The sequence below is a fragment of the Euphorbia lathyris genome, chromosome 2 (assembly GCF_963576675.1).
Source record: "Euphorbia lathyris chromosome 2, ddEupLath1.1, whole genome shotgun sequence".
In the NCBI taxonomy this organism is placed as follows: domain Eukaryota; kingdom Viridiplantae; phylum Streptophyta; class Magnoliopsida; order Malpighiales; family Euphorbiaceae; genus Euphorbia; species Euphorbia lathyris.
This window is the reverse complement of record NC_088911.1, coordinates 79846672-79858936: the sequence shown is the minus strand read 5'-3', so window position 1 is coordinate 79858936 and position 12265 is coordinate 79846672. Positions and strand designations below refer to the sequence as shown.

The following is a 12265-nucleotide window of genomic DNA, read 5'->3' as shown; positions in this document are numbered from 1 at the left end:
TTTTAATGTATGATGTTATTAATGAGGTATTAATGTTTTTATGGTTTTTATGTTTAATTAATATTTTTATGTGTTTTAAATTGGAATTAAGATGGTAGTTAATGCAAAATTTATTATGGAGGGAGGTTGAAAATTTGAATTTGAAAAGATGGAAGTTGATTGGAGGGAATAAGAGGTGGAGTGGAGAAGTGGAAGAGATTTTTGGGGAAGAGGAGTGATGGGGAGTTGGAAGAAAAAGCTGCTATGGGGAGTTGTGATTCACAACTCCCCGAGGGTACGCGAGGCGTGTCCTAGGGTATGTCCCGCGTATCCCCACGTGGCGTTATTTAGACGAAGGGGGAGGGGTACGCGGGGCGTGCACGTGGGTACGCCCTGCGTAGTGTGTCTTTTATTGCGAAAAATGGACAGATATACGAGTGCGCGGGGCGTAAAGGTGTGTGCGCCCCGCGTGTCCTCAAATTTTTGGATAAAAATAGGATTTGGTTTTCTTTTTATTTATGCAAAAGGATAAAAAGTAGGGACAAACAAAGATGAAAATAAGTTGAAAAACATTTATAGTACATATAAACAAGTGGTTCGAGAAATTCAAACCGATGCTACGTTTAGAGTCGAAGTAGCTCGACTTTCTCGTGTGGCGGCTCAATGTAAGTTGCCCGAGTCGGAACTTGACGGGTCCGAACCTCCATTATTCATGAGCGTTATCGCCTGTCCGGATTCCCAATTTTTGCCCCGTGGATTTTGTTCGGTGTTCGCCGGTAGGGTTCCTAGTGGCCTTTCTTGTTGTTGACGGTTCAGATGGGCTACTTGGCGGCTAAGATCCCTGCAAAACACCTCGCTTGGATTTTCTCCTACGTAACTTACACTCTCGATGTCGCCGGCGAAAGGGCTACCGACTTGGCAGTTGAATCCATCATGGTCTCCACCACAGTGATTGCACATCAGGACCTGTGCACTTTTGTTGAGGCTTAGCTGGGCAATTAATGAGTCAAGTTTCTTATGCATTTCTGCTATGGAGCTTTTCGGAGCCTCTTTCTCCACAATGAACATTTGGTGTCGCGACGGGCCGGCAAGCCGATCCTCTTGTCATTGCACGCTTTTCCTCGCGAGCTCATGAATGAGCTCGTAGGCCTCACTAGCTGACTTCCGAAATAGATCCCCACCTGCAGCGGAATCAACAGTCACACGGTTAGTGGGGGTTAACCCGTGGTAAAAAGTGCTTACCAAGTCGTGCTTCGGGATGTCATGGTGGGGGCAGTTTCGGAGCAACTTCCGGAACCTAGCCCAAGCTGCATGAAGGCCTCGCATTCCAACTGCCTAAAGGACGTGATATCGGTCCGTAACTTGACTGTTTTGGATGGCAGAAATAGTAGGAAAGGAACTCCTTCTCGAGATCCTCCCATGACGTGATGGATCCCGCCTCCAAAGACTGTAGCCATTCCAACGCTTGCCCTGTCAAAGAAAAAGGAAACAACTTTAGTCTAACAGCCTCAACGGGAACACCATTTTACCGAGAGGTGTCGGCACACATAAGGAATTTATCAAGATGTTCGTTAGGGTTCTTGTGGAGTTCCCCTCCGAATTGACCGCATTGTTGGATCAGCTGGATCATGCCGGTCTTTATCTCGTACGTGTTGGCCGGTATTATGGGGGCAATAATTCCGTTACGGTTTTGGGGACGGTGCGGAGCAAGGATCTCCATCATCGAACGTGTGTCGTTGCCCCCACGAATGTTGTTCACGTGTGGCCTTTGGTTTCCTTCGGGTTGGTTGACCTCAACGTTGGGGTTTGCCATTTTCTCTTTTCGAATCCTACAAAGAGTACGTTCAATTTCGAGATCAATAGGAATAAGAGAGTCACTCCGAGATCGGATATGCATAAAATAAGTGAAATAAAATATAATATCAACAAGAAAGAATGATGTTAGTAAAAGTATATATAAACAATTTATACAAAAAAATGCTTAAACTAACAATAAAACGTTTTTGTCTAATATTGCAAGATGTTATAAATCCCCGACAACGGCACCAAAAACTTGATGCTAGTTTCGTCTAGTGGTCGTATTTCCTTACGACGAAATGTATATTACGATAAGTGCGTTATGACTATGGATGTGATCTTTCTAAATGCTCTATCTTTACTAGACGTCACTACTTAGGGGCAAGTGTACCCCGTCGTATCAAGTAATAATCCGGTTAAGACCGGGTATCGAATCCACGGGATTTATAGCTGCAAGTATTAAACGACTCGGTTTTATACGTTATTTAAGCGGTGAATACTTTGGGGTTGATGTGGTAACCAACTACAAACTATTCCTAACTACGTGTGAGGCGAATTTATGTAACGAAACTCTATGAAGCGAGATGGATGCGATAAGTTATAATTATGATAAATAATGACTTCTAATGTTTACACGGTTAATGGTTTGCTCTTGCAAAGACGACTACGTGTAGAGTAACCGACCCGTGAAGTACTTAGACTACGTGGTTCCTAGTCAAGGCGTGTCTAATGCGTGGGACCATAAATTAGGGCCCGTAAGTTCCGTGGCTTGTCAATTCCTACGGTTTCTGGTTTTTCACTCCCGGTAAGGCAATACCTATATGAATCCCTAAAAATAGCCCAAATGGCATCGGTAGTCGCGTTCTCCTACACAACAATCAATTATAAATATCAAAACAAGTAACAAACATCAACACATATATAGAAAAGAAGATTATGAATCATAAATTATAAATATGGAAAGTGTAAATATGGATTACAAACAAGCCTAGTACATAGGATGAGATCAAGCTAATTAGCAAGTATAAAGGGAAGAATCCACCCTCGGAACTAGCTAACCGGACTCAAAAGCCGTCTCTAAGGACTTGAATGGTGGAGCTCTCGAGCTTGGTGTGCGGAGATGGAGCGGGACTTTGATGAAATGTCGGGAGCAACGGACAAGCTCTCGAGATGGAAGAGTTTGGTTACACAAAGCCTAAACACAAATCTAAACTACAACACTCAAAACAAGTATAGTTTTTGCTCTCTCTACAATATCGTATATGTTGTGGATCAAGAGCTGCCTATTTATACACATCAAGCTAGGGCAAAATTGTAATTTTTCAAGGTACAAGCATGGAGCAACATTATTTGTGCAGAAACCCCATAATACGCCTTGCGTATGGTGTGGTACGCCTCGCGTAAATGCCCATTCCGTCAAAAATCTTCTGCATGTGGACCAATTTCATGTCTTGTTGTCTCAAACACGTCCCGCGTAGGCTGGGATGCGTGTGGCGTGTTTGAGGCTCTGATCTTTTATTGCTTCATTTGGTCTCTATACGCCGTGCGTAGCTTGAAGTATGCCCCACGTAAATGAGTCTCTGGATTTTTTTCATTGAAGAACTCCCTTACACGCCTCGCGTGTGAGGTGGTACGCCCTGCGTATAGACCGTTGACTCAGGGAGACCATGCAGTCTGACTTTTCAGGATTAGGCCAATCATTTCCGACATGTGTCATACGCCTTGCGTGAGATGGCATACGCCTCGCGCATGCTGAGTCAATTCTACGTGGTGTCCGCGGATAAGGCAATTATGTCTGACACCATGTTTCACGCCCCGCGTATGGGATGATACGCCCCGCGTATAGGTATGGATTTTGCTTCTTCCTTGTACCTGAAATACAATTCTTGAGGGCCGAGTTAGCTTGATGTTTTTATTTCTTAAACTAATCAAAAACAAGGAAATTAACCGAAAGTATGGGGTTTATTATTATTTCGTTATTTTATTCAAAACACTCTATTTTTATAATTAAACTTATTTATTTCTTCTCAAACTAACCCGTAAATCACGCTAAAAGATAGGGGTAAAATACCCCTATCACATTACTTCTAGAAAGCTCATAGGATTCATTGTGAGTAGAAGAGGGATTGAAGTTGACCCATACAAAATTAAGGCGATACTTGAGATGCCTCCCCCAAAATCAGAAAAAGAAGTGAGAGGTTTCCTAGGGAAGTTGAACTATATAGCTCGTTTCATAGCTCAATTAACCTCAACCTGCGAGCCGATCTTCAAGTTACTAAGGAAGTGCAATCCTTGCAAGTGGAATCCAGATTGTCAAAAAGCCCTTGACAAGATAAAAGAATACTTGCAAAATCCACCGATATTGCAGCCCGTTAATCTGGATAAGCCGTTGTTGCTCTACTTAACGGTACACGATAATTCCATGGGTGCACTCTTGGCACAACATGACGAAACAAAGAAAAAGGAGCATGCCATTTACTATGTCAGTAAAAAATTCACCGACTGCGAATGCAGATATTCCCCTTTAGAAAAAACTTGTGCAGCATTAGCTTGGGCATCTCAGAGATTAAGACATTACATGCTAAATAATACTACGTGTTTGATCTCCAGGATGGACCCGGTTAAGTTCATCTTCGAAAAACCTGCATTAATGGGAAGGTTGGCTAGGTGGCAAGTCTTATTGTCTGAATATGACATTGTATATGTGACTCAAAAGGCAATAAAGGGCTCGGTGATCGCGAATTTTCTTGCTGATTACCCCATGGAACATGACCACCCGATGGAAGTGTCCTTCCCAGATGAAGACATTGTGGCTGTCGAGGTAGATGAAAATCCCCCTAACGTGTGGACTATGAGATTCGATGGAGCTTCCAACGCCATGGGTCATGGGATAGGGGTAGTTTTGGTATCACCAGAAGGTCAACACTTCCCTATCACAGCAAGACTATGTTTTCAGAATACCAACAATACAGCTGAGTATGAAGCGTGCGCTTTAGGAGTCCGAGCTGCGTTAGAAATGGGAATAAAATTTTTGAAAGTTTATGGAGATTCGGCTTTAGTCATCAACCAGCTTAATGGGGAGTGGGAAACTCGAGATAGTAAACTCATCCCATACCAAGAGCATATACAAGAAATGATCAAAAGTTTCCATTTCATCAAATTTGAACATGTATCCCGATTGGAAAACCAAATGGCAGATGCGTTAGCAACCTTAGCCTCAGCATTCGAACTGGAGAAATGTCAAAAACTACCGGCCATCGAGATTGAGTTGCATGAAGACAATGCCTATTGTGGGAATATAGAGCAGGAGGCCGATGGGAAACCGTGGTATCATGATATCAAGAATTACATACAATAGCAGATCTACCCCCAGGGGGCGACTAGTAACGATAAGAGAGCGATAAGAAGATTGGCTACAAGTTTCTTCCTAAGCGGAGACATTTTATATAAAAGGAACCACGATACCACTTTAATCCGATGTGTATTCTATCCTTACAATCAGAAGCTAGTAGAAGAGGTACACGAAGGGTTCTGCGGAACCCACCTCGGAGGACATGCTTTGGCTAGGAAAATCTTGAGGATGGGGTACTATTGGATCAAGATGGAATCTGATTGCATCAAGTATGTCCGAAAGTGCCACAAATGCCAAATTTACGCAGATGACATGAACGCGCCATCCGAACAGCTTCATGTAATGGTGGCACCTTGGCCCTTTTCAATGTGGGGTTTGGATGTTATTGGGCCTATCGAACCAAAGGCTTCGAATGGCCATCGTTTCATCCTCGTTGCCATTGACTATTTCACCAAATAGGTTGAAGCGGCATCTTATGCTAGCGTAACCAAAATAGTGGTAACAAAGTTCATGAAAAACAACATCGTCTACAGATACGGGTTACCCGAGCGCATCATTACGGATAACGCAAGGAACTTCAACAACAAAACCATGGAAGAGATGTGTATGCATTTCAAAATTAAGCATCACAATTCCACGCCTTACATACCAAAAATGAATGGCGCTGTTGAAGCCGCTAACAAAAACATCAAAAAGATCGTACAGAAGATGTCCTTGACTTACAAAGATTGGCATGGGATGTTACCGTTCACGTTGCACGGGTACAGAACCACGACTAGGACTTCCACTGGTGCAACTCCCTTCTCTCTAGTTTATGGTATGGAAGCTGTCTTACCCATAGAGGTCGAGATTCCATCATTAAGGATTATGATGGAAGCAGGAATAGATGATTCAGAATGGGCTCAAAAAAGATATGACCAGCTAAATTTCATTGAAGAAAAAGGTTGACAGCAATATGCCACGGGCAACTGTACCAAAGAAGACTGATAAAGTCGTATGGTAAAAAGGTGAGACCCAGGCAGTTTCAAGAGGGGGAATTGGAGCTTAAGAAGATTATTTTAAAGAGCTTAGATCCTCGGGGGAAATGGACCCCAAAATATGAAGGTCCTTATGTGGTGAAGAGGGCGTTCATGGGAGGGGCGTTAACTTTGACAAACATGGATGGCAACGAGCTGCCAAACCCCGCGAATTCTGATTCTGTCAAGAAATATTTTGCATAATTGTGCTTAGGATTGTCAAACGATTGTCAAACATCTTATTCTGGTATTTTGAATAACACATGATTCTATATAAAAAAAATCTCTGATCCTCTGTCAATCACGAACACGCCCTATATACGTATATACTTTTAATATATAATTACGCTCACATAAAAGAAGTCTTTTCGTTATATTCTTGTTTTCTTTTCTCTCACATAATATTGATGAATTTTTATGAAAAAAGAGGGGAACATGATGCTAACAAATGTTATTACACAAAAAGGGGAGATTGTAAGATATTTCGCTTTTGCCTTAAGAACCCGAAATGATGAAGTTTGAATAATGAATTAGCAGCGATCGAGTCTCGAAAATTGTATTGCGCCATAATGAAGGAAAGAGCATTCGTAAGGGACCAGATTCCTACGATAGCCCCAACTCTAGAAGGATGATGAAGGGGAGAAGATGAGGGTCAATAGGGACCGCTTTGTGCAGCACAAGCAAACACTTACCAATAATAGGGGGGAATCAGACTTACTTCTTGGACAACCGGGGTTCGGATAAATGAGTCTAGGGCGAATAATCCCTACTAGGGACGTTCCTTCGGGCGTTTGAAGAAACTGAAAAAAGGAGATAAACAAAAATGAAGTAAATTTGCTTGCCATGCATCATACCGCACAGAATAAAACATATGTACGCCTTTTTCCTCAGAGCCACTGCATGCACTAGTTGCCTCTTTTAGAGTGTCTAGAATGCATGATAAGTATAGAATTTAAAGAAATGTCGAGTCCATATGTATCCACCACGCCATACTTTCACGAATGGGTAAGATCCTTATGAAAAAATCATCCTCGATCAGAGTCATCTTCGCTCGACGGTGTCACCCATTGGTCCAAAAGGACTATTTAGTTTTTACAAGGTGATGGACGCTGGCAGTTTAGTCACGAAATGGAAGTTTCAGCATCCCATCTAAACCTCCTTCCATAGAATCCTCTGAGATCAAGCCTCACGATTCGATTCTCTTATTTTCAATCTTGTTATTCCTTTGAGATCTAGTCTCGCAATCCGTTTCTATTCAAGATAGAAATGTTTTGTTCCGTAGAATCCTCTGAGATCAAGCCTCACGATTCGATTCGGTTATATTCAATCTCGTTATCCCTGTGGGATCTAGTCTTGCGATTCCTTTTCTATTCAAGATAGAAATGTTTGTTCCTTTCGGATCCCCTAAAATTAAGCCTCAGGATTCGATTCTGTTATTTTCGATCATGATATTCTTTCGAGATCTCGCATCGCAGTTTTATCTCTATTCAAGATAGAAATGTCTATTCCCCTCCGAATCTCCTGAGATCAAATCTTCGGGATTCGAACCCTAATCACATGGATCCCCCGAGATCAAGTCTTGGAATCAACATCTATTTAAGATAAACAACATATTAAAAGCGTGCAAAATGTATATCTAGAGATAATTTGTATACCTTTATTGCATAAAGCTATACAAAGGGGGGCAACTGTAGATACCCATTTTGTCCGGGATAAATTATCATGTTTTTTCTGATTTCACCAGTTTAAGCCAATTTATTTCGTGGATATTTGTATTGCGGATAGTTACTTAATAAATCAATATTTTGCAAAAAGAAACTGAAATTATGTATATAATCCCTATAATCGGTTAAATGTTCATGTTATAAAGATTAAACCGATTAATTAGGATGTTCATGTATATAATCCCTATAATCGGTTATTCTTCCATTAGGTGTTCATCACATAAACATTTAGTATATAGATTTTATTCCGTCTTTAATTATTTAACCAAGAATTCACAACTAAAAATTAATTACTATTTTATAACTTGATTATTTTATATTTTTTGCTATAACTCTATTAATACAATTAAACATTATTTCATTCATATTTAATTAAAGAAATAACATTCTTTTAATTAATAATGAACATCCTAATTAATCGGTTTAATCTTTATAACATGAACATTTAACCGATTATAGAGATTATATACATAATTTCAGTTTCTTTTTGCAAAATATTGATTTATTAAGTAACTATCCACAATAAAAATATCTACGAAATAAATTGGCTTAAACCGGTGAAATCAGAAAAAAAAATATGATAATTTACCCGGGACAAAATGGGTATCTATAAATTTGTGTCTAAAATGCATGAGAAATAATCTAATACGCCTAATATCTTTTACCTTAAAATTAGAAAATATAGGTAAACTTCTATATTTGACTTTAAGAAGAATGGATCCAAAACTAAATCTATTTTCGTAAACTGAATCTAGAGAAATAAATAAAGGATTGGTATAGTGATTTAAATTATTACAAATGTTCAATATGTAGAAAAATAATTCTAATTGTGTCAAATTCAATTATTCTTGATCTTAGTATACCATGTAAGGATGCTATGTTAAAAAAGGAAATTAATTGGTTTTGAATTAATAATTGTAATTATAACAAAAGCAGGACAATTTTCATCTAATTGACAGTACAAAAAGATGGTGAATTTATTGTAAATACTTCTTGAATCTTGTAATTTTTGTGTAATTTTCTCAAAAATAAAGGAAAAAAAAAATACAAATTTAGCACATACCCCTAGCCCACCCCAGTTCGAACTTCCTAATTTTTTGGGCCCAAAATACAATTTTTCTCAAAGCTCTAGGAGAATCTAATTGTAAACCCTAAAATGCCATATAAAAGGCATCCTAATTAGTATCTAGGTCATTCTTTTAGACTCTTTTTTCTGTACAATAAAATAGGTTAGATCCAGCTTCCAATCTCCCTTTCATCTCCTTCTCAGTCTACTCCGACAAACGGTGCTCGCTCAACAACGGTTCTCTCATAGTGGTAGTCTGTTGTCTCTCGATGGCGGTTCGTGTACTCTCACCTCGTCTCGATGTCGATATGCCCCTATTCTGACGACCTCTCTATCATCAAGACTAATGTTTCTACTATATTTACAACCTATAAACAAAGATCAGTGGCTAAGAAAAAGTTCATCGGGGAAAATAAGTCAGAAGAGGGAACAAATGAGAAGACGATTCACCGGAGTTTAGTCAGAACTGAAACGAATACGGGATTTCCTGTATGTATATCTCAATCCATTTATATTTTTTCTCTTTTTCTTTTGTTATTTTTTTCCTTTTTACTCTTATAAGAAAAAAGAAATCTTTTTCCCCATCTCCTTCTTACAGACCTGTCCAGATCTAAAAAAGGATTTTTGTTTGTTTATTATGTTCTTATTTTATCTTTGAGGTTTTGGAATGTTGAAGAGGAGAAAATTCTGATTATACCTTACTCTTATCTATGTGTTGATGTTTAGACTAAACTCCAGTGAACTGTCACCCTGTTTGTTCCTTCACTATACCATAAAACCCCCTAATGCAACCAAATTTGAATTTGTTGCTTGAAAATTGATGCATTAAATGAGTTTATTTTGTTGTATTTCAATAATGTTGCATTTTTATTGCAATAATCTTCAAATTAGCAAAATGATAAAAAATTATGCAACAAAAATATTAATTGTTGCTTGTCTTGTTGCTTTTAAGCAAGCTAATCCAACAATTTGTTTAAATTGTTACAAAAAAATAAGGTTAAACCGAAAAAACAACAAAATTATAATTGTTGCATTGACATTTAAGTGATCCAATGCAACAAAAATAAAGAAAAACTAACAAATATATATTGTTGCAATTAAAATAATTTATTATTTTATTAATATATATATATAAATATTAATTTTTGAGAACAATTATTTAATATTAATTTTTGGAAACAATTATACAATATTAAATATTAATTTTTTTATTAATATATAAACTTGTAAATAAATTTTCTAATTTTTATACGAATTTTTTTTTACTTTTTTTATAGTGTTTTGCACAAATTAATTTGAATTCATTTACAAAAATTAATTTTTCTAAAAATAAATAAATACTTTCTAATTCTATTTAGATTAAACATATATCAAGGATGCAATTTTAATTTAGAAAAAAATATTGCAAAAAATATTAAGCTAAGTTGGGTATAAAAAACAATAATAATAGCTAGGTTGGGTTGTTTTTAACCCTTGGATGAAAAATATCAATCATATAGGACCCTATTTCACAAAACATAGATAATAAAAAAAATGTTTTGAAGGTTAAATTGAAGTTTCAATGATCTACTTTGCATAGGGGTTTAATCGAACCATGTTCAAACAGTTAGGTCTAAATTGATATATGGAAGAGCATGATTGAAGGGATTAAAGAAAGTTGGGATCAAATTTAAGGATTGAAAAAACAGGAGGGAGGGACTATGTAATTTGTAAGGATAAATTCGGAATACTCATAACCCTATTTCGCAGCCGTCAAACTCATTCTTCCTTCGGTTTAGAAAACACGACTGCTCTCATGGCTTCCTCCCTCTTCTCGACCTCTCCTTAAGAATCGCAGTTGCTGTGGTGCTTCATAAACGACCTCTCTTCCATTTTTAATTGCTTTCACTAGGTAAGTGTTATATTCATAGAATGTTTGGTCTTACTGACATCGTGTTTGTTGAAATGCTTGTGAGAGATGTGGTCTCTTAGACCATCGTATTATGCTATGTGAGGACAAGGTTGTTTTTACAAGGTTGTAGCTATGTTATTCCATAAAATACACTCATGCACCCACCCACCCACCATATTATAATATGCTTACATGTGCAAAATATATTACTTTATGTATTTAACAATCTAATATTGTTTCCGGAATAAATTTATGGGGCCCTTAAGCCTTTTAATTTAATTCCATTCATGTTCACGTGGAATAAGACTCTGTTTGGAATTTCTAACCAATCTTTATGTCATGTTTGTCATATATGCTCAAATTCTGAATATATTATCCACTATTCTGTTATTATTATTATTATTATTATTATTATTATTATTATTATTATTATTATAACTGTTAATATTATTATCCACTCCTCTTCCATTAATTAATTACACTCAACCATTAATTAACTTTTTCTAATCTCTAATTAGGAAGGAAAGGCCTCAAATTACACTCAACTTAATTAACTTCTTTCTGCTATAATTAGTGTTGCAACTTTCTGCTAAATCAGCAACAAGCATTGCGCCTCTTGCACTTTCTTGCCTCTTTTTTTTATCTCTTTTATCAGTTATCCAAGGTTAATACTTTTTCACTTCAATCAATCCCTCTTGTCTTGCTGCATATGTTATCTTTACTTCATTACAACTCTGTAATTCTATTAACCTCTTACTCTGCTACCAAACCCTCTAATCAGAGGATGCTCTTGTATTTTTCAACAACAAATCTGTTATTTTTCAACAACAAAAATTTGGACACGAAGATGGCTTTGATGATGAAACAATTGGCACGACAAAATCCAAGCTTAAATATTGATGTTGACTCGATCACAGCTTTGTTAGCTGATTCTACGCCTCCTTCAAATAACGTATCGAATGAGCCAAGCAATGAGGTAAATATATAATATAACTTATACATTATTATAATATAATTTCATAATGAGAATTTGCAATTGATATGTGTTATACGTCAATTCTTGTACAGGATGATGATGGGGAAGATAACGAGTGATATCAATGAAAGATTGTCGTTTCGTAGAATTTGAAAACTATGTATTGAACATATATTATGATACTCTATCTTATTTTGTAAAAGATTCTGTATGTATGTTTTGGATCATTGTTTACAAGTATATTTATTATATTTCAGATTACGCTTTCCGAAATTAGTCAAAATTTGCATTTATTACAGGTTTAATATTCAAAAGAAATGTAACAAAAAAATACAGATTGCAATCGTTGCAAAATTCAATTATAAATGTTGCAAAAAAACTACCAAATATGTTGCAGAATCCAGTTAAAATTGTTGCAAAAGCTAATAAATATGTTGCAGAAGCCAATTAAAATTGTTGCAATA

At 37.1% G+C, this 12265-nt stretch overlaps 1 protein-coding gene and 1 pseudogene across 8 annotated transcripts; both read left to right on the top strand.

Annotated features, from left to right (window-relative positions):
• LOC136217166 (uncharacterized) overlaps positions 1–6348 on the top strand; it is a 41055-nt pseudogene extending 34707 nt beyond the window's left edge.
• Positions 6349–9081: 2733 nt separating this feature from the next.
• On the top strand, positions 9082–12062 carry LOC136220603 (uncharacterized). 8 transcript variants are annotated; one of them, XR_010684588.1, is made up of 5 exons: positions 9082–9423; positions 10684–10825; positions 11344–11489; positions 11607–11801; positions 11894–12062. XR_010684588.1 is itself a non-coding variant. In XM_066008414.1 (4 exons), exons 1-4 carry the CDS (start codon positions 9235–9237, stop codon positions 11918–11920), a joined length of 435 nt encoding a protein of 144 aa, XP_065864486.1. In that variant the 5' UTR covers positions 9082–9234; the 3' UTR covers positions 11921–12062. The 8 variants fall into 8 exon arrangements, 2 of the variants coding, with proteins under 2 accessions (XP_065864486.1, XP_065864485.1); XR_010684591.1 differs by having other exon boundaries at positions 10541–10825; positions 11400–11489; XR_010684587.1 differs by having other exon boundaries at positions 10541–10825.
• The last annotated feature ends 203 nt before the right edge of the window (positions 12063–12265 follow it).

Bases quoted from the DNA above. Each gene is read 5' to 3' on its own strand.
- LOC136220603 (XM_066008413.1), top strand. From the start codon at position 9,235: ATGTCGATATGCCCCTATTCTGACGACCTCTCTATCATCAAGACTAAT. The intron at 11,490-11,606 runs GTTAATACTTTT...CCCTCTAATCAG, and splicing joins TCTTTTATCAGTTATCCAAG to AGGATGCTCTTGTATTTTTC. The intron at 11,802-11,893 runs GTAAATATATAA...ATTCTTGTACAG, and splicing joins CGAATGAGCCAAGCAATGAG to GATGATGATGGGGAAGATAA.